The 26,089-nt window shown below is 36.4% G+C and overlaps 1 protein-coding gene across 1 annotated transcript; it reads left to right on the top strand.

Annotated features, from left to right (window-relative positions):
• Positions 1-722: 722 nt before the first annotated feature.
• LOC140162254 (uncharacterized) lies at positions 723-25,249 on the top strand. Its single transcript, XM_072185507.1, has 3 exons — positions 723-891; positions 20,873-23,391; positions 24,491-25,249. The coding sequence occupies exons 1-3, from the start codon at positions 723-725 to the stop codon at positions 25,247-25,249; spliced, it is 3,447 nt and encodes a 1,148-aa protein (XP_072041608.1).
• Positions 25,250-26,089: the final 840 nt, after the last annotated feature.

Genomic DNA, 26,089 nt, shown 5'->3' with positions numbered 1-26,089 from the left:
AGATAATTACAATACTGCATTAAGAGATAATTTGGATCGAATACTGCCAGAGTCTAGGGCTATGGATATGCTATTATAAAAATTCATTATTATTGTTGGTATACTCTCAGTTCGGTTATTGCCCCCAAGTTACTTAATAACCACTGTTAACTACTGTGGTAAGTACAGTTTGGCGTAGGCTATATATGGTGTGATCAAATGGTGAAGATGATGATGCTTGAGGAAGAAGATAATGATCATGATGTCGAGGATGACAACAATCTTGACGATAATGGCAAGGGACACGTAATCGTGTACGGGTTTACGCCAAGTGCCAAGTTCCTGGCATTATGTTCCGCTTATTGTAGCACTCTTGCAACAACTTCACCAAAGGGTCTTCTTCCAACACTGACGGTAAAGACGGTCACAAGAGGACCCCATACAATTGCTCATAATCATAATGCAATGTGATTATGGACTCAGAAAACGCACTTTACGTACACTTTTGTCTGGGGTGGCCAACTCCTTCTTTAATCCAGGGAAGTGTATCAATGGTTAGCTGGATTGATAATAGTATATTGCCACAAATTTTTGTGTTGGTTTATTCTTGACGTCGTTGTTAAAATCCACTTTTCAATGTTTTTTTATTTTCAGGTAGGCCTACACCATTGTCCACCCTCAGGATCAGATAATCCAAATTTAAAAGGAACCGGTCTCAAAGACAGATCTAAGTTGGCATCAAAATGGAAGTGACGCATTATACGTATACAACTTACTTCACTATGTTCGTGTGTATCCTTATCATTGTCGTCAATGGTGGTACATTGGTGATCTTGTTAGCACAGCGCAACATGCGTCGTGTACTTTGTCATTTCTACCTGGCAAGTTTAGCTGTGGCTGATATTTTATGCGGTACGTCCATTCTAGCCCGAGCAATTGTTTCAGATCAGTGTCATGTACCATTATCGTGCTCTGTTTCTCTAGCTATAGTGGTTCTTTTTCAGATGAGTTCCCTTAATCACCTCGTTCTCATTAGTTTTGATCGCTTATACGCAGTATGCAAACCCATTGCTTATCGCACCAGAAAGTGGAAAGTGGTTCAGACCGGGTTTTTGATGCTACTAGTTTGGATCATATCTATTGCAGAGAGTTCTGCGATACCTTTGATTTTGTTTGATACACAGAACTATCATTATTGCCTGGACATTTGTGATGCTGCAGTATTGTATGGACAAAACGTAAACTGGTATTATGGTTACAGCGTTACACGTTTCACAACATCACATGTAATCATTTTCTTAAATTACTACAAAGTCTTTTCCTACATCAAAAAGAACAAACACTCAGTTGTACCCACGGTTTCATATTCTACTCAACATCGGGAAATAGACATTCGTCGTTCGCATCGTCTAACCGAACGAGAGTGGAAGATGGCTAAAACGGTCATCATTACAGTGTTTGCTTTGTCAGTATGTTATCTGCCCATGGAGATTCTGTTTGTCGTTAACATAGCTGGTGGATCTGTGCCGTGGTGGGTAGTACAAGTTCACCGATTTCTTTTGGTCCTAAATTCTGTAATCAATCCATTCATATACAATAAGTATTTGCCTGGTTTTCGTGAATCATTGCGCAGTTTCGGTGTTAAAATTTACGATTTAGTGATGCAGTCGTAATTGGTATCATGTTGTCGTTCGATTATATCACAATTAGATACAACTTTGCATTTTGTTAACTTTGAGATAATTCGAATTGATGGTATCAACGGATTCGCCGTCTGACACTCGTATAAAACTATCAAACTTACATCATGATTAGCTCTGTCTTCTTCTGGACTAAACCATTATTTGCAATGTCATCCATAAAGATCAATTCTGATTATTCTGTTGTCAGTGGACTTCGGGTATATATATAAATGCGCTTTTATAAATGCGCACGTGGCATCTACAAGTCGCCATACCGTGTTCAACGATGTAAGGTACCCGGATGTGCACAAATTCCACACGCAAAAGTATAGGCGAAAATGACAGGTTACAAGGAAAATTGGTTTTGCAAAATAGTGGCATTGATTGCAAACGGCAAAATAATTTGACCCGAAACATAAACTCTTTATTTGGATTTCCCATTACGGAAAAAAAAATTCTGACGGAAAAGCTAGATATAGATGATTTAAAAAGTTATATTTCATTATTTCCGTGCTAAATGGGCGTGGGCGTGGCAATTGGCCATATTGATGACGAAATGTGATTCTTATTGGCATTAAGGTCAGAACTGGGTAGCTGCCGATGATGTTATTTGATAATGTTTGCACGTAGGGAACTTAGGGGGCTGCCATTTTCTTCGGAAGGAAGGGGTCATGGATTTATTTATTTGGGAGTCAAGATAAGTATCCCCCCCCCACCGTAGTGCCGCCAATGAACATAACTCTGACCCTAATTTTAACTCTAAATATAACGTAAATTGAGGAAACTAACTTTAGCCCTTTTCGGTATAATGACCCTCTCAAACTAATAGGCTAGATGTCCCCGCCCGACCTCCTCAACTCTAACTTACTCTCGCAAATGGACAAAAAAACAAATTCAAAATGTGTTTTTAAGCACCTTTTTGTGTCCCCCATGCTAAATCGGTAATCTGTACACCCTTTGTCACCCTTTGACGTACAATTTAGAGTATAAACACGTAGATGACTGTACATGATCTAATCATCCCGGCTGGAAGATGTTGAGGAAGACTCGTATACTATACATTACGCTCATACGTTATATGACAATTTGACGTACAAACACGTATGTGATGCATGGTTTGAGGTTTATTCAGCTAGTAAGTTAGATCTCGTCATACACATTATTGTCATGGTATTATATTGTAATTGTATACGTCAATTTTGTTCAGTTTGATTCAACCGGCTTATAAAGTTTTACTTTACACGGAAGGGGAAAGTTAGCAAAAAAACAATTAATTTATGAGTGTAAAAGGGGGAGGGGTGGTTTTGGGGGAAGGGGGAGGGACAAATAATATTTATGAGAAACCCTGTTCTACGGGCGGTCGGTCGGTCGGTTGGTTTAAAAAAAAAAAATTTAAATAACCCAAAAAATCACAAAAATCTGTAAATAAATTTCAATTTGAGAAAATACAAAAAAAATTGTCCTGAAATTTCCGAAATTTGGGGTCGGCATTCATTTGTACAGTTCAAAATAGAACCGGGTTTTCGTTTTTCGTCGCATAAATAAATAAATAAATAAATAAATAAATAAATAAATAAATAAATAAATAAATAAATAAATAAATAAATAAATAAATAAATAAATAAATAAATAAATAAATAAATAAATAAATAAATAAATAAATAAATAAATAAATAAATAAATAAATAAATAAATAAATAAATAAATAAATTTGGGTTGTCTGATGAGGTATCGTCTGCAGAGCTGCTCTTACTGCTGTAATGTCGACTCCATCCTAGTCTGTTCATCTTACTATGCCCTGTGTTCCTATTTAGACTTGTTCCAAATTTAATATACTTTTGGTAATTCCTGGCACTTGTTTGTAGGTTTGGCCTTCTAGTGATATGAGTAAGGGGAACATGAATAAAACTGAGAGCGTCACCGATACAAGACAGCACAAAAATTATTGGACAATCCTGTTTTTGGGTTGTTTCATCTTATTTACATCCACCAACCTGATCTAGGTGCAAATAATGGGAATCTCTTTAGACTCATACCGCAGAAGAATTGGTGGGTATGTGCAACTATCATCACTATTGAATTGAACTATGAACACGTTGAATGTTAGCACCTTGCAGGGCCGTGAACAAAGAACAGCTTTTTGAGAGCCAACGCCCCTTATAGGAAGTTAGTGCTTTTCTGGGTTCTCATGGTTTTCTTCGGTGAATTTAGCACATATCTCTATGGGACGGGCATTATGGAGCTGTTATTATTTCCTTAATGGACATTATGAAGTCCATAATATGTTTGAATGTTATGAATGTAAAGTATGTTTGGGCGTAAGATGTAACACTGTTTTCTTAAACTTGTTCTGAATTGACTTTTCATATATATTTTGCATTCTGGAGATAGAGTAGGATTTTTTTATGACTTCACGTACCATCCTTATTTTATCCATTAATCATCTTATCTAGAAGAACCACAGTTGACTGCCTCTTTAGCTGCAAGGGTGATGGTAGAAACATCGTGTTTGGACTTCATTCGCTTCACGAGAGATTTTAGATTTGCGTACCGTTTTATAAGGTGGTACTATACCCACTGATAAATGTTGTGATAAATTTTGCATTTTCTCAAAAAAGTTATGTATGTGCTGAACAAAAGTACACTCATAGAAATTGTTCGTTGGCATTACTCAGTAAGTTGAAGTCGTTGCGTTAACTTTTCGTACAATTTTGAGTAACGCTGACTCGATATCATTATGTTGGTCGCACTCATTTGCACTTACCTTACTGAGTTGTTACAAGGTTAGCATAATTTTCTAGAGATGTGCTATAGTATACAAAATTTTGCACTGATTACAAAAATAAATATTTGAATACGGCTAATTGTGCAGGAAATGATCCAATTACGTGAATTAAGTAACAAAGTACCAAATTGGAATAACTCAAAACAATAAGTACCAGTAACTTAATATGAACGAGTTACATCAACTTACATGTTGAGTTACAATAACTCAACTAATTGGTTCTTTGAACTTTGTTTATTTTTCTAAGTTCCCTGAACTTGAATTCAGAAGTTGGCATTACTTAAAAAGTTGACGCAACGACTTACATCAACTTTTTAAGTAATGCCAACAAAGTTGATTAGTTGACGGAACTTTTGAGCTTTTTCAGCATTTTTAAGTTCGAATAACTAAAATGAAATTTGTTTTGGCAACTTTTACACTATTTTTGACTAAACTTACTCCTTTTGAATTGCGCGAACAAGGCGAACAAGCCATTTCTATGAGTGTAGCAAGGAAGCTTGTAGATTGCCATTGAACATGGATCTCTTTTGTGCATGTGAAGCTAATTTGGTGCGTTGCAATGTACTCAGAACTCTAAAGAAAGCTTAAGGTAGTGCTACACCCCTTGATAAATCTGTGACTATTTTTGTATTTTTCTTAAAAAATAATAACACACTAGTAACAAAGGTTATGTATATTATAGGTGCAAAGAATCCAATAACTTCACTGAAATTTCAGTTATTCAAGACAAGTGGTTCATTATATATGTTAAGAAATGGGGTACATTCTAGCGGTAGGCCTACCTTATTTCTAATATATACAAATATATGAGCGTATATTTGATTTTTTCCGAGGGGGGCATGGGGAAAAGTGAATTTCAGGGGGTCAAAAATCATGTAATATCCGCAAAATTGCCACAAAAATGGTAAATTCTCGATTTTATTTTTAATGTGGGAGGGGCAAGATCTCTGACTACGCGATAAGGGATTATACAGAATGCATTACATTATGGTGTCAAAAAATATTACCTCTCAAAATCACGTGATATTGATTTGTAGGGATGGCCTATATAGTCTGTATACCTTCCACGAGTCAGTAAAGTAAAACCAAATTTTGATATTTTCTCAAAAATTGTTAATTTTTGCAGGAATCTCTTATGCAAGTTGAATTCCTTGCATCATTCCCTTTCCGACAATGTATACTTTTCAACATTTAGAAATACAATTAAAAAAAAACCAATATCTATATTAGTGACTCGAGAAAGATATACAGACCATAATAGCGGTGATATTTATTTATTTATTTATTTATTTATTTATTTATTTATTTATTTATTTATTTATTTATTTATTTACTTAATTTGTTTATATATTTATTCATGTTTTTATTTACTTATCTACCTATTCATATATTTATTTATTGAATGAGTAATTGATTGATTAATTGATTTTCTTAAATACGTTATTAATTGATCGATTGATATTTTTTGTTTTGTTTCTATGGGACTTCTATATGATTTGTCATCATACGACATCATTGTACATTCGATATATCAGTATTGATTTATTCAATAATCAAGCAATATCAAAGATTAATATCATAATATTGCACTTCTCACAGCTTTTATACGCGCTTTCCATTCGAGAGGTCCCGAGTTCGATTCCCCTGCAGCTCCACCCCAATCTTAATTGAAAATAATTACAAGTAAGAGGGCAAATAAAAATCAATCTCTATGATTTGCTGACAATCTGAGTCTATTTCCGCCTCCCTAATCCTCAGGTCCGTACATGAGGGGTGGACGTCCCCCAATCGCCGATTGCCAAAAGTTCCCCCTTTTTGGCCCAAAAGTCCCATTTGCGAGGGAAGCGAGCGAAAAAAAGTCCACTTTTTCAAAATTCGCCCCCAAGTCCACTTCAAAATCAGCCCCCCCCCCCCAGTTCTGGTTACGGGCCTGCATGATAATCCCCTATGGAATCCAACGTAGGGGTGTACCTTAGGGAGCCCCTGCCCTTGAACTAATTGGTGGAACTAAGTAAGCAAAGCCGGGGGTCTTCCTTGAAGGTGTATGCGGTTTAATTTGTGGTACATCTTTAGCGGTTTTGGTATATCAATGGGTTGGTTTTCAGTGGAGTCCAATGGCAAATGTACCCTTAAAAGCACCCAATTTGGGCAAATTTTGGTACAAAAAAATTTGGTATAAAGATGTGCTGTAAAAAAACAAAAGGTAGGTATAGAGAAAGACAGCATCCAAAAGTCTGCGTGGCACATTCCCATCCAAAATGTTTCGAATAAACCCACGCCGGAGAGTAAACATAAAACGTTTACCACAAAACATTTTATTGGTTATATAAAGGGTATAGACATTTCATAAAACGTTTTATTAACATTCAAAACTAAACCAAAATTAAAACATGCAATATGCTTGTGTTTGTTGGGTATAGATATGCCATGATTTTGTTTGGCGACAAACAACAACAGACACGTACAAGACTTCTATTTTTGCATGCTGTACTAAACCCATGTCATGCTATTGCTAAAGACTCAATGACAAGTTGTCAACTCATCTGTAAGATGGGCATTATAGCAGATACAAAATTGTAGCAAAATCTACTCGTTCTCAAGCAAAGAATTGACGTTATTCTTGAGCCAGCAATCATGTAAAGGCAATCACAAACTAGACAAATTCAATTTGACGATTAAACGGTCAATGAGCAGATATAGTTGCTGTCAAATTATTGTATATCCATTTGATCCTAGAGTTACTAGTCAATACTTCCTCTTCCGCTGAGTTTATTCTGTCATGATGGAAAATAAATCTGACTTTCTTGAATATTTGTAGAATGTCTTCATATCACTACATTGTTATGGGTTATACACTCATAGAATTCAAAAGGAGTAAGTTTGGACAACTCAAAAATAGTGTAAAAGTTGCCAAAACAAAATTCATTTTAGTTATCCGAACTTAAAAAATGCTGAAAAAGCTAAAAAGTTCCGTCAACTAATCAACTTTGTTGGCATTACTTAAAAAGTCGATGTAAGTCGTTGCGTCAACATTTTAAGTAATGCCAACTTCTGAATTCAAGTTTAGGGAACTTAGAAAATAAACAAGGTTCAAAGAACCAATTAGTTGAGTTATTGTAACTCAACATGTAAGTTGATGTAACTCGTTCATATTAAGTTACTGGTACTTATTGTTTTGAGTTATTCCAATTTGGTACTTTGTTACTTAATTCACGTAATTTGATCATTTTCTGCACAATTAGCAGTATTCAAATATTTATTTTTTGTAATCAGTGCAAAATTTTGTATAACACACCTCTAGAAAATTATGCTAACCTAGGCTAGTTTCATTTTCTGAGTTGTAACAACTCAATAAAGTAAGTGCAAATGAGTGCGACCAACATAATGATATCGAGTCAGCGTTACTCAAAATTGTCCGCGTTGGCATTACTCGGAAAGTTGACGCAACGACTTACATCAACTTACTGAGTAATGCCAACGAACAATTTCTATGAGTGTACGAGGGGGCATCAATGGTTCTACATGTATAAGCCTCACCTAGAAGGCATAGCAGTATCTCTAAATTTATATTGTAATTAAAAAGTATGTTGCTTATAAGGTTTTGCACCGATATTCATATATCTGTCATTTATTATTTTCTGGTGAGGTCCTTTGAAAGTCTTCAGATTCAGCAAAGATCCAAAAATGGATAAACAAGAAGCTCGTGCAGTCATTAAAATATCTTCGTAAAAAGGGCATGACACCCAAGGCCATCCATGAAGACATGGCCAGCACACTTGGTGATACCTTTCCTAGCTATTCCACCGTAAAAAAGGGCTGCTGAATTCAAGCGAGGGAGGCAGAGTTTGGAAGATGATCCAATGTCTGGGTGCCCAAGATCTTCAACAACAGCAGATCAAGTGGACGCCATTCACCTGATGGTGCTGGATGACAGACGCTTGACTATCCAACAAATAGCTGACAAGATTAGTATTAGTCATGGTTCAGTGCAAAGTGTTTTGACTGACATCTTAGGCAAGAGCAAGCTATCCGCAAGATGGTTAGATGGTTGCCGAGAATGCTGAATCCAGGTCAGAAACTTGACGTTTCTGACGTTTCAAAGGAACTTCTGGTGCGTTTTCAGACTGATCCAGATAATTTTTACTCCAGAATTGTCACCCACGATGAAACATGGGTTTATCACTTTGAACCAGAATAAAAAAATCAAAGCACGCAGTGAAAGCATCATGGATCTCCACCTCCAAGGAAATTCAAGCAAGTAGCTTCTGTCGGAAAGGTCATGGTCTCTGTTTTAGCAAGGGTGTCATTATTACCTTCAAAGAGGTCTGGACAGTACTATGTGTCAGAATTGCAGCAGCTAAAAGAAGCCATTAAAGAAAAACGCGGAGGAAAATTGCGGGCTGGGGTCCTTCTGCTGCAGGACATTGCCCATATCCATAGAGCGCAAGTTGCAGTGGCTGAAGCTGGCTTTGAATTGTTGCCCCACCCACCTTATTCCCCAGTTCTGGCACCATCTGACTATACCTGTTTCCAAAACTCAAATCCGAAATTCGTGGACGCTATGAGTCATATAATGATGTCATTGAGGCCGTGGAGTCCTACTTGGAGGCCCAAAATGAAGCTTTCTTCCATGAGGGGCTTCAGAATACTGGAACACCGTTGGACAAAGTGCATTGAGGTCAAGAGGGACTATGTTGAACAATAATTTGGAACCATGAGTCTACTAACAAGCCTTCTTGTTGAGGCTTAGAACTTTTTGATAACCCCTCGCATCCAAGGCCAAAATCCCATCTTGAAACAAACACATTAATATGTAATTCACAACAAATTGATTTTTTAATGATAAGTATAGTTTGGTTGGACAAAAAATGGAGTCTTGAACTCCGGGTGATCCCCTTTAGACTTGGTTTGCACGATAAGCTTGCCTAAAATTCCAAATTGTATTTTGCTTTCCTGAATGCAATTTTAGGATACGTCATATGCACAACCTCTATAGATGAGTTGACCTAAATGACTGATATATCGATATGCTTGAGCGAACTGCATACAACCACTGCACTGTTCAATAGCCTTAATAGAGGCGTTTTCACGTAAGTTTTACGTACGTTAATACGGTGTTAAATATTGCTAGTCTCGGTTCCAAACTGGATTGTGCTCATTCGTCACGAAGGAGAACAAGTCAGTTGGAAAAAAGACTATAATATTTGATCTAATCTAATCTAGGTCGATAGAGGGCATAGTGATTGAAAAAATAACAGTAAGCTGAGTCTCTGCCTAATTCAAACAGTCCGCTTTTGATTTTGACTAAAATTTTGACCTACATGCTGATTAAACTTAATTGTTTTTTTGTACTCCCCAAATATTATAGTTGCCCAAAAACATATATTTTGGTAGATTAAAGATCACTACATCCATACATCATGACTTTACTTTCAAAATGAGACTTTTTCGTCCAGAAAATTGGGCGCGTTGCATGGACTTAGATATGAGGTAAAATCAGCATATATCTGCGTTTTATTCTACATTGGAATCCAAAATGGGAAATCGCAATGTCAATTTTTGTGCGCAAAGTATCACACACATTTCAATGGGCAATCTCTGTGTATGAATATTGCGTTTTAATTTAGTCCATTTTTAACACACGCTGTACCTTTATTATAATGATTTGCTACAAACAAAAAGGATCATAATAATAATTAGACTTTCCTACATATGTTCATTATCTTTGACTGTCTTTAACATATTGTGAAATGGACAAATTTTGTGCATTTTCAACGATGTATCTACGTCGATTTCGCACGTGGAATATCTTCAAAAATACGTGACCTCGCTTTGATACAGGATAGTGGTTTTGAATATATCAACGTACGTCCGATGTTTACGTTTGGAAATCGCAATGTCTCTATTGTCAAGTGGCGGGAGACCCCGCGGGAGACTTAAAACTACGGGCCTGAACAAAATATGATGCCCGCGCATACTGCCAGGCAAAAAAAACAATGCAAATTGTGATGATGCGTGCGCATACTGCCAGGCAATGACGTTAGAATTAAGTCAACTCATCTATAGAATATTCATGACCGTCATTTTGTTTACTTATAGCCTAATTACGGTTGAGCATCAGAAAGGATAATTATACTTGCATCACGAATTTGCATATCAATTAACCTATCAAAGCCATTGATGATTATAATTGTAATTTCTTAGGATTTTTACATCATCTACTGGTTACCATAGTTTGCATTTACAGTAGTTAGTTCATTATAGCTTGATAATCATCAATAGACACACGTAATAATCAGATATAGGGATACAGGTTCCTGTATATCATAGTTACTGTATCTGGGATCGGAGGAGGTCTATCAAAGAAAACGAAACAACGTACAAGAATAGATTGAATTTGGACTTCGAGGAAACAGGTTAGTGGTAATTTTCCATTTTGTTTATGAAAATTTTATAATCTATATGTCTAAATACGGTTATAATAATGGAATTCGTTGGTCAACTTTACATGAAATCCGTGTAAAAAGTCTCATCACATTTTGTTTTTTGTACTTACATTTGTAAACATTATAAAAGGTTTTATTAGAGTCACGGGGTAGCCGTGACCAGCAAGTTTGTACAAAAATTGATAAAGAAGACTAAATAGATGCTCCTTGAGACTATATAGATCCCGGACTACATTTACACGAAACACTAAAGCACTTGAGTTCTATAATTGTTCTATGATATTTTTCGCTGGGTACAAAATATATCTAAAATCTTGCTAAATAATTATTAAGTGCAATATTATTTTTAACAACTCATCAATTCACAAATTGACAACAATCCTACAGTCAATTGTTTGAATAAACAAACATGTTTGCTTCATTTCACGCGTTATTTTATAGCCAAAATTATTGTACAATGATACTGATATTCAGAATTTGTGAACACTGCTACAGCCCTATCTGCGAAAGGTCTGTGTAGGTCTATTCATAGAAAACTTTCGGCCTCTGCGCTTTGACATACATAATGCTTCCGTGTGTGTATAGTAGTCCATGAAATACACCGGTTAGTCATTGTATAAGTTTATCGCAGGTTGAATTTAGCCAAAACAACTATTTTGGCCGCACATGGATTAAGGGATCTAGAATGAGCGTCTTTGGCGTTTCGACAGTATTTTTTGTGGGACATGAGAGCACCTCATTCTGAATACGCAGCATGTCTTTCTGATATCAAATAATTTTACTTTTTGAAATTCACGATATAATACAAATTTTATGACAAATTATTAAAATTTGATATTTTTCACATTTTGATATATAACAGTCCTCGAAATAAATTTTATAAATCTAATGATATATTCTTAAAGTGTATGTAGCTGGGAGGAAAAGCATTGAAAATGTTGACCTTTTATATTGAAGATATGGATTTTTTTCCCAAAAAGACCTATTTTTTGGTGTTTTGGGAAAAAATCCATATCTTCAATACGAAAGGTCAAAATTTTCAATTGATCGTCGGCTTTTCATCCCACCTACATACACTTTTAAGCATAAATCATCAGATTTATAAAGTTTACTTCAAGTACTGTTAAATATCAAAAATGTCAATTTTTAATGATTTGCCATAAAATGTGTATTACATTGCGAATTTCAAAAAATCAAAATTATTTGATATCAGAAGGACATTCTTCGTATTCAGAATGCAATTCGATATGTCTGATGTGCTCTAATGTCCCACAATAAATACTGTCCAAACGTTCATACCCTTCCCTTAAACGAAATGAAAATAATTTTATTTGGATTGGTGGGCAATAAGAAGATATATCTTACAGAATAGGTACGTTTTTTTGCTAAAAGAAAACATTTCCGAGAAAGGATTTAAGAGGTGCAAGTCTTGATGCAGCCGTCGATCATGACGATAGTTTTGAGACAGAATATACCCAAAAATGTTGCTGTGGTTGTTGTGGGTTATTATTTATTCTATCATCAGGCAGAACTCTAGTCAACCGATTTCTATTGTTGTACAAGGCTCGCTCAGTCATTTAATGAGGCAATACAAACCATCGAATTTGGTGTTGAAATGAGCAAAATTTTGAGTTACACCTTTTTAATGTAAAATTTATTTTCTCGGCCAAATAAAAAGCAATAATTTTCATTTTTTCAGTAAATGTCATGAACAGCTATAATGCCTGATACTATGGTCATGTTTTTTATGTTGGGCACCAGTTACGTTGCATGTGTATTTTTCAAACAAAGTACATGCTTTTACAGGTTTGGTACTATAACAAAAGTTTACATTAGAACCCAATAATAGTATATATTCTGAGAGCATATACTCAGACGATTACAGAAACCATACAATGGGCGTAATTATACAGGGTGACCCATATAATATACAGGGTGTAACAAGCAAAATAAGAATGAAAATATTAATTAAGTTAGGGTATCACCCTCAACGTACATTGATAATGTAAAGTTTTGACACATGTTTAATATAGTTAACTTAATTGCCCACCTAGCCATATGGAACTTTTAGCGGTCAAGTACTTCAATTATGTAGATACAGGGTGGTCAAAAATCTGTCAATATTTATATAAATTTCTTTATCTGGAACTTCAGATGCAAATGTTCATGATTGAGGCATGTAACTTGATGTACAATAAGCTCAACAATCCAGTTTTGAAAGTTAAAAGAGAATTCGACAAAGCGTTTTCGTAAAAATGGACTTTTTGGATCAAAATTGAGCATGAGGGCGCTCTTTCAGATTTGTCGCAAACTTTCTATGTTTTACTAGTTTTTAGTTTACTGAAGTAAAGAGGATCACAACCAAGGTCTGCTTAAGAAATTTGAGCCTTTTATCATGTTTCGTTTGTCCGTAGCATCCTTTTGAATGTTGCCTACATTAAATCCTATTAAATACATAGAGGTCAACGAACTTTATTAATGTAGCAACAAGTAATTAGTAATTTTAATTGTCTAATTAACAAATACTGAGGCAATGAATGCTAAACATGATATCACTTGGCTGAGATCAAGTACAGAAACAAGTAGAAATCCATCAATAATGTTTATTGAAGATCATGTGGCGGAGGATCACCATTGTACAGCATTGTGATCCTCCGCCACATGAGCCACCCCTGACTAATTAGACTTAACGAGTTACAGTAATTAGTACAAATGAAAACCATTAATTTTTTGTTTCAGAAATTGAAAGGGCAATGTCTAAGGAAAACAATAGTACTAATCAAGCTCATAATAAATATCAAATAAACAAGCTACATGCATGTAAACACGTCTTGATGAGTAAGAATGCAACAGAGATGAAGGATTTTTCCAAACTTTCTAACGCACATCACCGTGAGTTATATATCATATTTTGTCAAAATTTCAACTACCAATTTTGTCAAAATCAACTCGCGAATATAACCATGGATGGATGATTTTGCAAGCCACAACAGAAATGTCGATCGGTTCTGCTGGTTATATTGGAAATAAAGTACTGAATCGAACATTTTGGCAGTCGCAAGTGAAAAAAGGTGAAATCAAAACGGATATCCTGACAAAACTATAATACCGGTATATATATAGACCCACACGATGTGTCTTATAGAATAATACAGCCGTCTCTCAACACACGATATTCAAACTTACCGATATTCAAAAATCCCGCGCCGAAATTGTCCAGTGCAATGACGTCCCATTAATAAGCTGACATTAAGGCTGACCATGACGTCATTTGCACTAGACAATTTCGGCGCGGGATTTTTGAATATCGCGTTTTGAGAGCCGGCTGTTTTTATTCGATTTTATGGTCAATATGATCGTACTTACTAATTATTTTTCTAACTTCAAAGGGATAATGTCGTGATTGACGGAAACATCTTTTAACAGTAATTGTCGCTAAGAGTGTACCATATGGTGATACAAGTACGTGGGTCATAGATTTTTTGAATACAAAATAGGTTGGTAGCATGTTACCTGAAGATACTAGAGCCAAATTTTTAGCGTCCTGACAGTTTTGATTTGTCAGATAAAAAATCTCGAAATTTTGAACCAAAAAACCTCATGAAACGATTAACACATTTACAGTGCATGGAAAATTGTGCGCTAACATTAATTAAATAAAAGAAAAACAGATTTTTAAACCTTCAGTTGGTCTTATAACAAAATGGGGGGGGTCTTGTTGGCGCATCACGTTATTGTGACTATCGTGCCATTTTTATGGTCTTTCTCAATGCGTCATTAAGATCCAAGGAAAATAACAAGTCCACATGAAAGAACACCAAGCCCTGAAAAAAATGCACATATAAAATTGATACAAGATACAAGATATTTTATTTTCCCATAATTCACATGAAATCACACAAGTATAAATTTTTAAAAACAAAGGCAATATCAAACAAACGAATTATGGAGGGGATGACCAGAAGGCCAGTAAGGCCAGAGGAAGTCACCCCCCTTAACAAAGAAATGTTACCATCAAAAGAAGTAAAAACAAAACAAAGCATAACAAACAAACGAGAAACACAATGCTCAAGAATTAATCATATTTTGAGATCAAGCCACGTTTATATATCTTACGGAAATGTTTCAATGAATTTGCCGTTTTTATTGAGTTTGGCAATGAATTCCATAATATTGGACCAGCAGTACGAATGGCATGGTCAGTAAATGTTTTGTTGTTCTTCATTAAGTTGAATTTATCTGCGTTTCTCGTTTGGTAGTTATGAATATTGGAACGTAGTGTAAAGAAGCCATCAAATACGCCCGAGAAGCCATCAAAATTGTCGAGATCTTCTTGGCGCGCAGAAATAATACAGGTCAATGGTCAAATTTTACCAATTTGTTGTCCTAAATATCTTTTGTGTATAAAATATGTATGAAGAATTTCTACTTCCAAGTCAAGACAACCTATTTCGAAAATATGTACATTTACTAACCGTTCAGCACAAAGTAAACTCCTCAACAAAAATTGGAAAGTCTTTTTGAAGCATCTATATCTCATATTATTTGTGACATGTTCATATCGTGTTGCATATCAATGGATAGCTACTTTATTTCCCTTTACAATGACACCAAATTGAAACAATCACCTCTTCCACAGCCGAGTACACGTCTTGTGAAAATAGTGGGTTCTCAAACAGAATGTGCCAAATTGACCGTTATTCTATGCCCACCTGCTCAAACAATACTAGTCACTAACCTCAATAGCATACGCAGCCACAACAGCCAGGCACCTCCTCCTCATGCTGCTCAAGTGTTCTGAGGTCTGGGCTGATGGCAGGCCATTTTATAGATATACTTTTGTCCTGTGGTTCTTGAGTTATGTTGTAAAAAGGGTTGTCACAACAACACTTTTGTAAACCGTACATAAGTTATTAACAACAATACATCAACAAGTTTTCAAATTGTATGATTTGTAGAATGGCCTTTTGCAAAACATCAAAGTGTTATTTTTCAATAATATATTGATTTCGATAATGAAAAATGATTTTTTAGGCTTCTTCGACCAACAATACGTACCTAGTCTACCCTTAAAACGTAGCGTCATGGGGCACGTGCCCCAATCGATCTGAATTTTTTTTTAATCCCATAGGAAAATTGCCGAAACATGGCTTGCCCCCCCCCCCATGTGATGACCCACGCTACGCCACTGGCTAATCAGTTTAAACGTTGATTGCTTACCATGACTTCATATGACTATTTAACTTTAGATATTGTTTGAAAGTATCATATTTTCTTTACGAGTTGATGGAGCAGCATATATATCAATAGGTATTGGATGGGTTACAGAGGATGATTTAAGGAAGCCCCATCAAGCACTGTAAAAGTGTTATCACTAGAGTTTCAACTGCCACTTTACTTTTCAAATCCCATTGAACTCTGTGCAAAAGATGTTGTTTTAGAATTGCCCGTGTGTCATTATTACTTGGTCGATTTCAGATCTAAAGTGATGTATGCATGAAGGATAATTCACACCTTCTGTAGATAACATAAAATGTGAAATCGACCAACTTGTTGAAGGTGTTTTTATTGTAAATATATCTGTCCAAATTCAAATTTAACCATGCACCTGTGTATGCAGTGGGCGGGTAGTGGTGTCATGTTCACTCACACAGCTGTGCTAACCGCAAGACTTGCTGGGAAGTGCTTAACTCATCAATGAAGTGTTTCTCCTTTTAAAACTCTGGGAGGTCAATAGACTATGCCATAGTCGAATTTTGAGAAATTTAGAAATAGGCCTATGTTATCAATCTCGATAATATAATGTAATAAATAGTTTATAAGCAAATCTAGTTGCCCTAGATGTAGGCATTCTAAGTGATCATTTGTGTCCTGCCTTACTTTTGTTTTTTAATATTTTTTGAAAGAGGGCTCCCTTCATGCCTACCAGTGATTTTCTAGCAGTCTATGATTTTGGAGAATTGCTTACTCACTTGGGTATCAAGCTAACAGAGGGCGTACGGTGACTGAATAGATCAGGAAAATCTATCAATTGTGGACACAATCGGAGTTTTAAATGCAAAGGTAATTCTGAATATGCACAATGGCAAGTGGACTACGGAGAAGTCTAGGAGGTCAATGGTTGATTCGCCACACCTTTATGCTGCTTTCACTGCTATAAGGCATCGGCATCATTGACTGCGCGAGATGGGTTGAAATGAGGTTTTCTTGCGGGGTCAAACAGGTAGTAGCACACAAATTGCAATTATTGGCGATTTTATATATTTGGAACATTGTAATGCTAATTTACAATTTAATGCTATGTAAACGTGAAAGTAAAGCTGACGCTTCAATTCAAGCTTGTTTTATAATATTTGTAAAGTAATCCAACAGAAACTACATCAATAAATATGTAAAAGAGGAGAAAGGAAAGGCATCGTTAAATAACAAAATTAAGTATTGCCGTTTTTTATTATTAATACTTTAATTCATTTCCCTTTCAATATGCTTCTTTCAATTTTTGATTATATCTTCTATATGTTTTCTTTTTATATAATCGATTGAACTTACGCAATTAAATTATCTGTTGATTTTATTGATTTATTATGTTGATTTGGTGTTGATTGATGTATTCATTCACCTTTTCATATTCATATAAATAAAAGCAGTATATCCATATCGACAGAAAACATAAAACGTAATACGAGGGTGGGTCAGTATGTCATGAGAGTTGACTTGTAACCCCATATATGGATTATTTTCATGGCATTTCTCTATGATCACATAAACACTGTACCTTTGTCTTTCAAACAACATATATACAAATTATATCACACCCTTGATTACGTAAAAGCATCAGCATAAAATTAATGGTCTACAGTCACTGGCTGAAAATAAGTCGTTTTTGTTACGGGAAATAAGAAGCTGAAATGAGGTATTGTTGTATATTTTAGATTTTCTCTGGAATTAAAGTGTGGAGAGTGCTGCCTTTTAGAATAGTGGTAGAACATTAACTTCCAGCTCATAAAACTATCTTTGTCGGACTGGAAAGGTTTTAGTTTATTTATAATGTGGGGTCAAATATTTGTTATTTTTGACAAAAACAAGGAATTTGCAGTTCTGTTGACTCATCCCCAAACATTAAAACGAAAGTCTCCTTAGAAAATATTTGAAACCAAAATATACTTTTTATTCCACTTCCGTTACATTTATACAAACAGTAGAGAAAGGTTATCGTTTCAATGAGAATCTTTTTTTATTTCTGTTCATTTGAGATTGATATCATCCATAAAAAAATCACATGAATTATTTCATTTCTATTTACATGGCATTTTGTAATATTTTAAGCCCGGTTTACATGAAATTATGCAATTTTCATACATTTCCAACAAGTTATACTGCGCATAACTTGTTCAAATTAGATAATAGTAATAATCAGGGACAATAAAAAAGATTATATAGTTGACAACAGTGTTGTTTTACCGGTAACTGACGACACAGTACGCTAAATTAAGAAAAGTTACGAGCAGTATTGAACAAAATTGAATTCTAATTTCTGTTTAATTTCATTCCAAATATTACACCAGGTGTTACTTGAATTTTGAAGCAATTACCAATATATTTTTTTATAATTGTTACCTATGATGTTGACACACCTCGTCATCGGTTACCATCTGCTCTGTCAATTTTTCCACGAATAAAAAACATTTCAGGGAAATTGTAAATTAAATCTATAATATTAAGTATAACATTAATTAAATTCGCTTTTATCTTGATTATTTTGCTCTTTTATGCAGTTTTAATCAACAAGCTCGGATATGATCTTCTGGAAACAATGGCTAATCATCTTGTGGTGCGGCAGTGTTACGTCATATGTATATGTACAAGGTATGATATCGCAGTCATTAATTAGAGGTGTTGCGATGTTCCACACGCCTCATCCCTTGCCTCCGTTCATTCGTCCGTTCGTTCGTGCATTGGTACCGCATGATGATGCTGTATATAGTTCAGGACACTGTACAGCATACTGCAGTTACTGTCCATTTTCCTATACACAATACACAGTGTTCTCACCATTGACGTGACATCTACAAACAGTGTATGTTAGAGGTATAGGGCATTGCCTAGTTAAAGCAATATTATAACATTTCTGTAAAAATAGATTAGTATTTATTTTCCATAAAATGTTCGCTTTTTACTGTCCCCTTTTAATTTTGAGCCGAACAAGTGAGGTAAAGCATAGAAAATTGGAATTTACAACTAGCGCCCATGCATGTTACTCCCGCGGTTGTAATACGGTACGATCCTCGGGGTGTGTGTGTATGTGTATCCCGCACACCGTGTACGTACTGTGCATGTACGTGTTCGACTAATATTTCCATCGTACCGGTAATAATAAAACGCCGGTTCCATCGTTTTATTCAAAATCTCGGATTTTGACAAAACTACAGCACCTAAAGTCTTGATTATTGCAGAGTGTCTTTATTGACTAAAGTACATAACAATCGCGTAGTAAACTAGAATTTAAAATTTTTTTGAGGGCGTTCTCCTCAGCAAATGTTATAATATGGCTTTAACGTCACTGTGTGAAAACTAACCGGCCAATATTTTTGGTAATTTCTGAAATTCTAGAAAATATAGTTTTGTAACATGTCCTAAATTTTTAGCTAATTTAGATGTTTGGAAATATTTGTACTTTTGTGTTTTAGTAAGGAAGGGCACCACGGCATGGCATGCATATTCCCATGTGTAAAAACGAATGCAACTTTTAGTGACTATCACTCATTTTGTGGACCGCTCTCTTCCGAAGGGCATTAAAACTAAACCACTTGACGGATATTTTTTGTACTTGCTGTCAATCAAGAATAATGTATACATTACATGTAAGCTAAAAACTGAGTAGGTGGTGCATCTGCAAATGGTCGTACCTCCCTGATATGTAAATGACAGATAACAGCAAAATAACTCCCAACTCTGTCCATAACTTTGGTCAGTGCAGAGAGTCAGGGGGTTTCATGTGGGTGATTATTGATTGGCAAGTGACATATTTGGGCATAAGTGCAGCCCACCATTCAATGTGGAGGATGGACTAGACTTTATCGATTGATTTTGCTGGAGTAATTTCCTGTTAACCAGGTTTAAGTACTGCAAAGGTCGAATCATGTTTGCTGTGCAGCATAACTGCACTATGGCATGGTCATATGAGAATGACTAATCAATTTTTAACAGTCTAGGACCAATGCCCAGGCCTAAGGTCTACTTTAAGGGGGTACTACACCCTTTGCGTTTTTTGCATTTTGTGAAGAAATGAGAAAAAAATTGGTCAAAGTGCAAAGTGCAAAATGAAGGGGCAAATCTTCTCGTTCTATTGGTGGCATCGGTATCAATGTAGCTCACATGCTTTTAAAGGTAGAAGTCAAGAAGTGTTACGTCATTTTTTTTTTTTTTTTTGGAGGGGGGTCATAAAATTTTGGACAGAAAAAATATATGGGGGGGGTCATAAAATTTGTCATGACCAAAATGTAGGGAGTCACAAGATGACCACTGATAGCGTGTTTATTTTATTCAAAAAGATTTCAATACAATTTTAGCCTTTTTAGGGGGTAAAATGTATCGGTGGTAGGGGGCGGGGTCATACAATTTTTGTAGCCTAAATAGGGGGGGGGGGGGCGCAATTTTATTGACGCCGTAAATTTGGGACCCCCACCCTTCCGAAGAAATTGATAGCCCCCTATTAGTTTAGTGAAGTTTTTCGAACATTTTCGCGCGCTCCGTCCACAATTGTTTCAGGAAATGAAGGTGTTTGTGTGCCGGGCATTCTGTACCTTTGTTTCCGGCCGCCAAACCCCTCAGCTACGTCACTGTAAGTCTTAGTGGTAATATACCGTAAAGGGGCTGCAACATTTTAAGTAACATTAAAAGTAACAAAAAGGATACTCTACCGATTCATCATACATGTAATTAAATCTGCTATTTATTTTGGTTTCCAATCTCTTTTTCAGATGAGTATCTATACGTAGGGGATGGAGACCTTACCGTCCCACTCTGTCAGAACCACCATGGTTCCTGCATGGAGAGACCATGTGGCGAGTATAAATGGGAACCCCTCTGTTTCTGCTCTCCATTGTGCCATTTTTTCAATGATTGTTGCGTTGGATCTTTATCCACATCAACATGTTACGACGTAACTAGTTTTGATCGAATCACTGCCAACATAGAGTCTAATGGGTACTTGCCATCAGATTTTTCATGTGTGGATCCCGTTTACAACGAAGCACCGTCGTGGGGAATACAGATGGTAACAACGTGCAAGGCGACCTTTAACGATAAAGAGGTTGTCCGCAGATGTCTAGATATAAGACAAAATGATACATACGCTTCCACTCCGGTCACAGATGGACAAGGTTTTACCTTCAGGAATGTCTATTGCGCCTTGTGTAACTACCGTGACACCAGTGATGTTACCAGCTGGGGTGCCGATTATAGTTGTGACTTTGGCAACGGACCTGACACATACTCATGGAATATATCGCAAGTGGTGGAACATGTCAAGTCGCAATGCGAAGTCAAATATACACCTCCGTTCAATCAGATAATTGACGGTGAGTTGTCATTCAGAGATTGCTTGAATATTAGACCATCACATCTGATTGACGAAACTCGATGTCAGTTCTCTCATCCGGCGTATGATGAATGCTCTGATTATACAGCTTATATACAAGTGTCTTCGTCAGAGTCTGAAGTCTTGTTCTTCAAGAATCCACACTGTCTCATGTGCTTTCATAATCTGACTAGTCTAAATGGATCAACGTACCAGAACTTAATTTGTGATAACCATAATTTTCCCGGTTACGGTAAATGGTCTATGGTTTCCCTATACCCAGAAGGCGGTACGGGTTTCGCAACGATTCCGTTGTCGATTTTGTTTGATTTCAGAAGTTCGAGCGAGGTTCAGATTATGGCGGGTTTTTTACAGTTTGTAACACACGAAGGGTCCTTTGAATGTTCGATAGGGCAAGCTTATGATCCGTTTCAAAGAAGATGTCGCCAGTTAATTTGTCCACCCGGGATGCGGTTAAACGGCAACGAATGCGTCTATAACTCCCACACGAACACGACGAACGTAGAATGCGACACTAGCGGGCAAATCAATGCTACGATGTTGATCGAATCGCAGCATCATGACGAGTTTGGTATGAAAAATACATCATCGTGTTCTTATTCTTTAGAGAAGATATTAGGCGAGCAACATACCCTAGTCAAAACGCAGGCCAGCAGACTCATCGCCGCCAATAACTCGGAAAGGATAGTTTCATCAGTTATTGTGGCTACTGAAGATATCAAGATGCTTGAAGACAACGTAGACAGACATATTGCCGCCTTGACATCAAGCACTGAAGAGAACAAACGATGTAATGTGTCAGAGATTCAACTTCATTTCGTTTGCAATTCAAGTGCTATCGCTGATGACTGCAGCGGTGAATGGCATATAGAAGATATATCAAGCGATGGTCTGGACCGCCATCTTACATACGATATTGATCACGATTTCCAGGTTAATCTCTCTTCTCAAAATGTTCTTCTACAAATAAAGTACACACGTACAGGAGAAGGTTACTTCAACAAAAGCATCTTAATCAAGCGATGCGTTATGAAGGCTCGTCATGCTAGCTTGGAGTGTCCACTCGTATCCTTTCCAATCTCATTTTTTAGAAGTTCTCCTACCGGCGATGGTTGGTTGGAATTTATTCCAACAGAAGATTTGTTTAGTCCAGATAAATATATCAAGCCCTCTGCCGATGAGATTCAAATCTGTTCTGACAACACCATTGGAAACCATCCCGTATTCAAACCCAGTGTTGTATCACATTCTTCCGCACAGAAGAACATCACTCTCGTTGGTATTATCCTGTCCCTCATTGGCTGCTCTATCACTTTTTTCACCATCTGTTTTTTCAGGACCCTTCGCAATCGAGTCAGTCCTTTACTCCTAAATTTTATTGTTGCGGTTTTTCTGGCTCAATTACTCTTCATCAGTGGTGGGGATCAAACTCAGCACCCGGAGGTGTGTGCAATTATTGCAATATTTCTTCACTACTTCTGGCTGTCCACGTTTTCTTGGATGAACATCTTAGCGTTTGATCTTTTTCTAACATTTGGGTCACCAGACAACCTGAATGCTCCGAGACAATTGGAGACGAAACAGCTCATTTGGTATCCCATATTCGGATGGGGTTTCCCATTGTGTGCAGTCATTCCAACTATTGTCCTTCATTATTGCCAGTGTACCATTGTTCGGTATGGTAGTGAGGCAGCTTGCTGGATCAGCAACGGTTGGGCAAACTTGTTGTGTTTTGGTATGCCGGCTGCGGTGATGCTGTCAGCTAATGTAATATTTTACATTGGCGTGGTTTGGGGAATTCACTCGTCCAGTGCCACGAATGACGTGAACAATGCTAACATCCAAGCAGCTCGGGCTCACGGAAGGAAGAGAGTAAAGCATCTTGTCATATACGCCAAGGTAATAGTCCATTACATTTGAACAAGACAAAATTGGAACACCAATTTTTGTTGCATAGATCTCTAAAAGACATCCCCAAGAACATATCAAAAAAAGAGAAAAAGGAAATATGGGAAAAATACTAATTAACATAAAACAAAAATGGCCGCATATGCAATGCTCAGATTTCAGAATTGTTCGTTTCTGGGTAAAACTCATACCAATGCATTCCTTTAGGTATGCCCTGAACCATTAGGGTTCAGAAAAGTATAGTTTGACCTATTTCCGATGAACAGTGTTTGAATATAAAGGTCAAATTTGGTCTCCACCATCGGCCACAGGGGTCAAAAAAGCTAAAAATACTCCAATTTTGATCAAACTGGTATTAGATTGTTCCTCTTGGAACAACATTTTAAAGAGGAATAGTTTGCCATATCTCATGCGTTTTGTTATCTGTGTATTAAAAACATAACGAAATAGGTCAAGGTTAACATGTTTCGACGGGCTTTGATTTTTTTGCCCTGCAAAATCATTGGTGTTCAAATTTTGTCCAGGTGTACCCATTATTTTACTTAAATTTAACTATAAGACTGTACATGTACATAATATTCCCCTATTGAACAGCTACATCTTTAGAAAACAATACACTTAGAAACTTGTATCAATCTTTAGAATCACCTGTTTCCGATGCCACTCCAAATAGCCATTGTATCACGCTATTCATATTACTCTCGTAATAATATACCAATATAAGTCTTCCAGATTATAATTTCCAAAAGTTTTTATTGATGCTTTTGAATGAAATATGATTTTAAAGGTTTTGCTGCGCTGCCTTAGCAGCGAACTCCGGTTGAAAATAATGTTAGCATGTCACTTTAAATCTTGTGGCTGATAAAGATTAAAATTCACCAAGTCACAATATTCTTTCAGGCATATCATGGCATTAATTTCAAATTTTCAATGCATTGCAAGTTCCCATTCATTAGTCTCCGAATTAGCTGAAATGCATTTTTAGTATGTTGATAGGAATGAAAGTTAAGCTATATTACATATATATCGGTCCCATGCGTATTTTGTTCCTCGATTTCAAAATCTATCCCATGCTTTTTCCTTCATGCAGATATCCATCCTGATGGGATTCACTTGGATATTTGGTTACATTGCAAGCTTCACTGATAACGATGCCCTCTGGTATGTCTTCATCATCTGTAATTCTTCTCAAGGATTTCTAGTGTTCCTAACAAACACATGCAATCGACGTGTTTACCAATGTTACAAGAACAGAATATGTGGACACGGAAACAGAGTCGAACCAGCCGGCGCAAAGATGCCTCATCATCCACCACGGCAACACGGCCAGGCATTCGCTCCACCTAATTTGCCAATAGAGAAAGACGGCGGATCTCTTGTAAATGGATTACATGCTGAAGTTCAGGAGAGATTAGAAAGATCCGGAGTGAAGGAGTCTGAATATCAAGCTTGGCATAAATTTATCAAAACGGAAAGTAAACCTGTGGAACCACAGCAGTTTGATCCTGATCTGACTCGACCACATTCAAAGAATTTCATAAGGATCACACCACCATCTGATTTTGAAAAGCAAAATGAGGGTGTAAAGATACAGGATGAAAGAGTTGGTGCATCTTCTCTGCTTGATGATGACGACGATAAAGACGACAAAATTAATATCAAGTATGATGACGCTAAGATATTCACTTCTGTAATCAACGTATCAAATGATACTGGCTACGGTTCCGGATCTAGGAACACTATGACAGTCTCTGAAATCAGTAGTAACCACATTCCTGTAATCTCTGATATAGATTGCAGGGCCAAACATGCCTTGAAAGAAGACGAAATCCGGGCAATTCAGAAATGAAAAAGTATTGAAAACCTCCTACCCGTGACCATGGTGACCAAAGAACAATTCACAACGATGCTGCTTCGGTGTCTGTTATTAATGAAGTATCAACTAATCAGGATTAATGCTAAATTTATATTTGTCAACATCCCTACAAATTACCATTTTATCATAATTAACAATATATAGTACGGTATTGATTTCGTAAACAATGAGGATCGACCAAGCATCGATGGTTGATAGAACGATCGAGCTATTGACTAATTGTGTTGGACTGAATAGGCTTACAACATGGCGATTAAGCCAACATCGAGACTGACTTCGAGATCTTTTATAAATAATGAGTGTCACGACATTCATTGAAAGTTATTAGCACTGGCTCAGTGCTTTCTGATACCCTCAGAGATATCCTTATGTTATTCACCACCCCGGGGTACACATTATTGCACCACCCCTTAATTTTATGGTTGCAAATTTAACATATTTACCAATCGTAATTCCAAAATGCTATTCCATCTTTCCAGAGCCATCTTTCATTGGTCACAGTCACTTGTCAAAACCAAACGTAATGTTGAATATCATATTCAACAAAGATTTATGACAAAGAAAAGGGGAAAGGGAACTTTGTTCAAGCACGTCAGAAGGTTGAAGATAAATTTCAGATATTGGTTTAATACATTAATGCACATTATATGGTATATTTGCCGTATGTCGCACATGTATACATAAATGCACACGTATGGTAAAGTTACTTTGTTTAGTCATGTAAAGCCTTATACGATTTCGATATTAATAAGCAAATTTCTAAGGTAAAGATAAAAGATTGTACAGCTCCTGCATGGATTGACTCTGTTCGGA

This window comes from Amphiura filiformis, chromosome 1, assembly GCF_039555335.1.
Source record: "Amphiura filiformis chromosome 1, Afil_fr2py, whole genome shotgun sequence".
Taxonomy (NCBI): domain Eukaryota; kingdom Metazoa; phylum Echinodermata; class Ophiuroidea; order Amphilepidida; family Amphiuridae; genus Amphiura; species Amphiura filiformis.
This window is presented reverse-complemented; position numbering and strand designations above follow the sequence as displayed.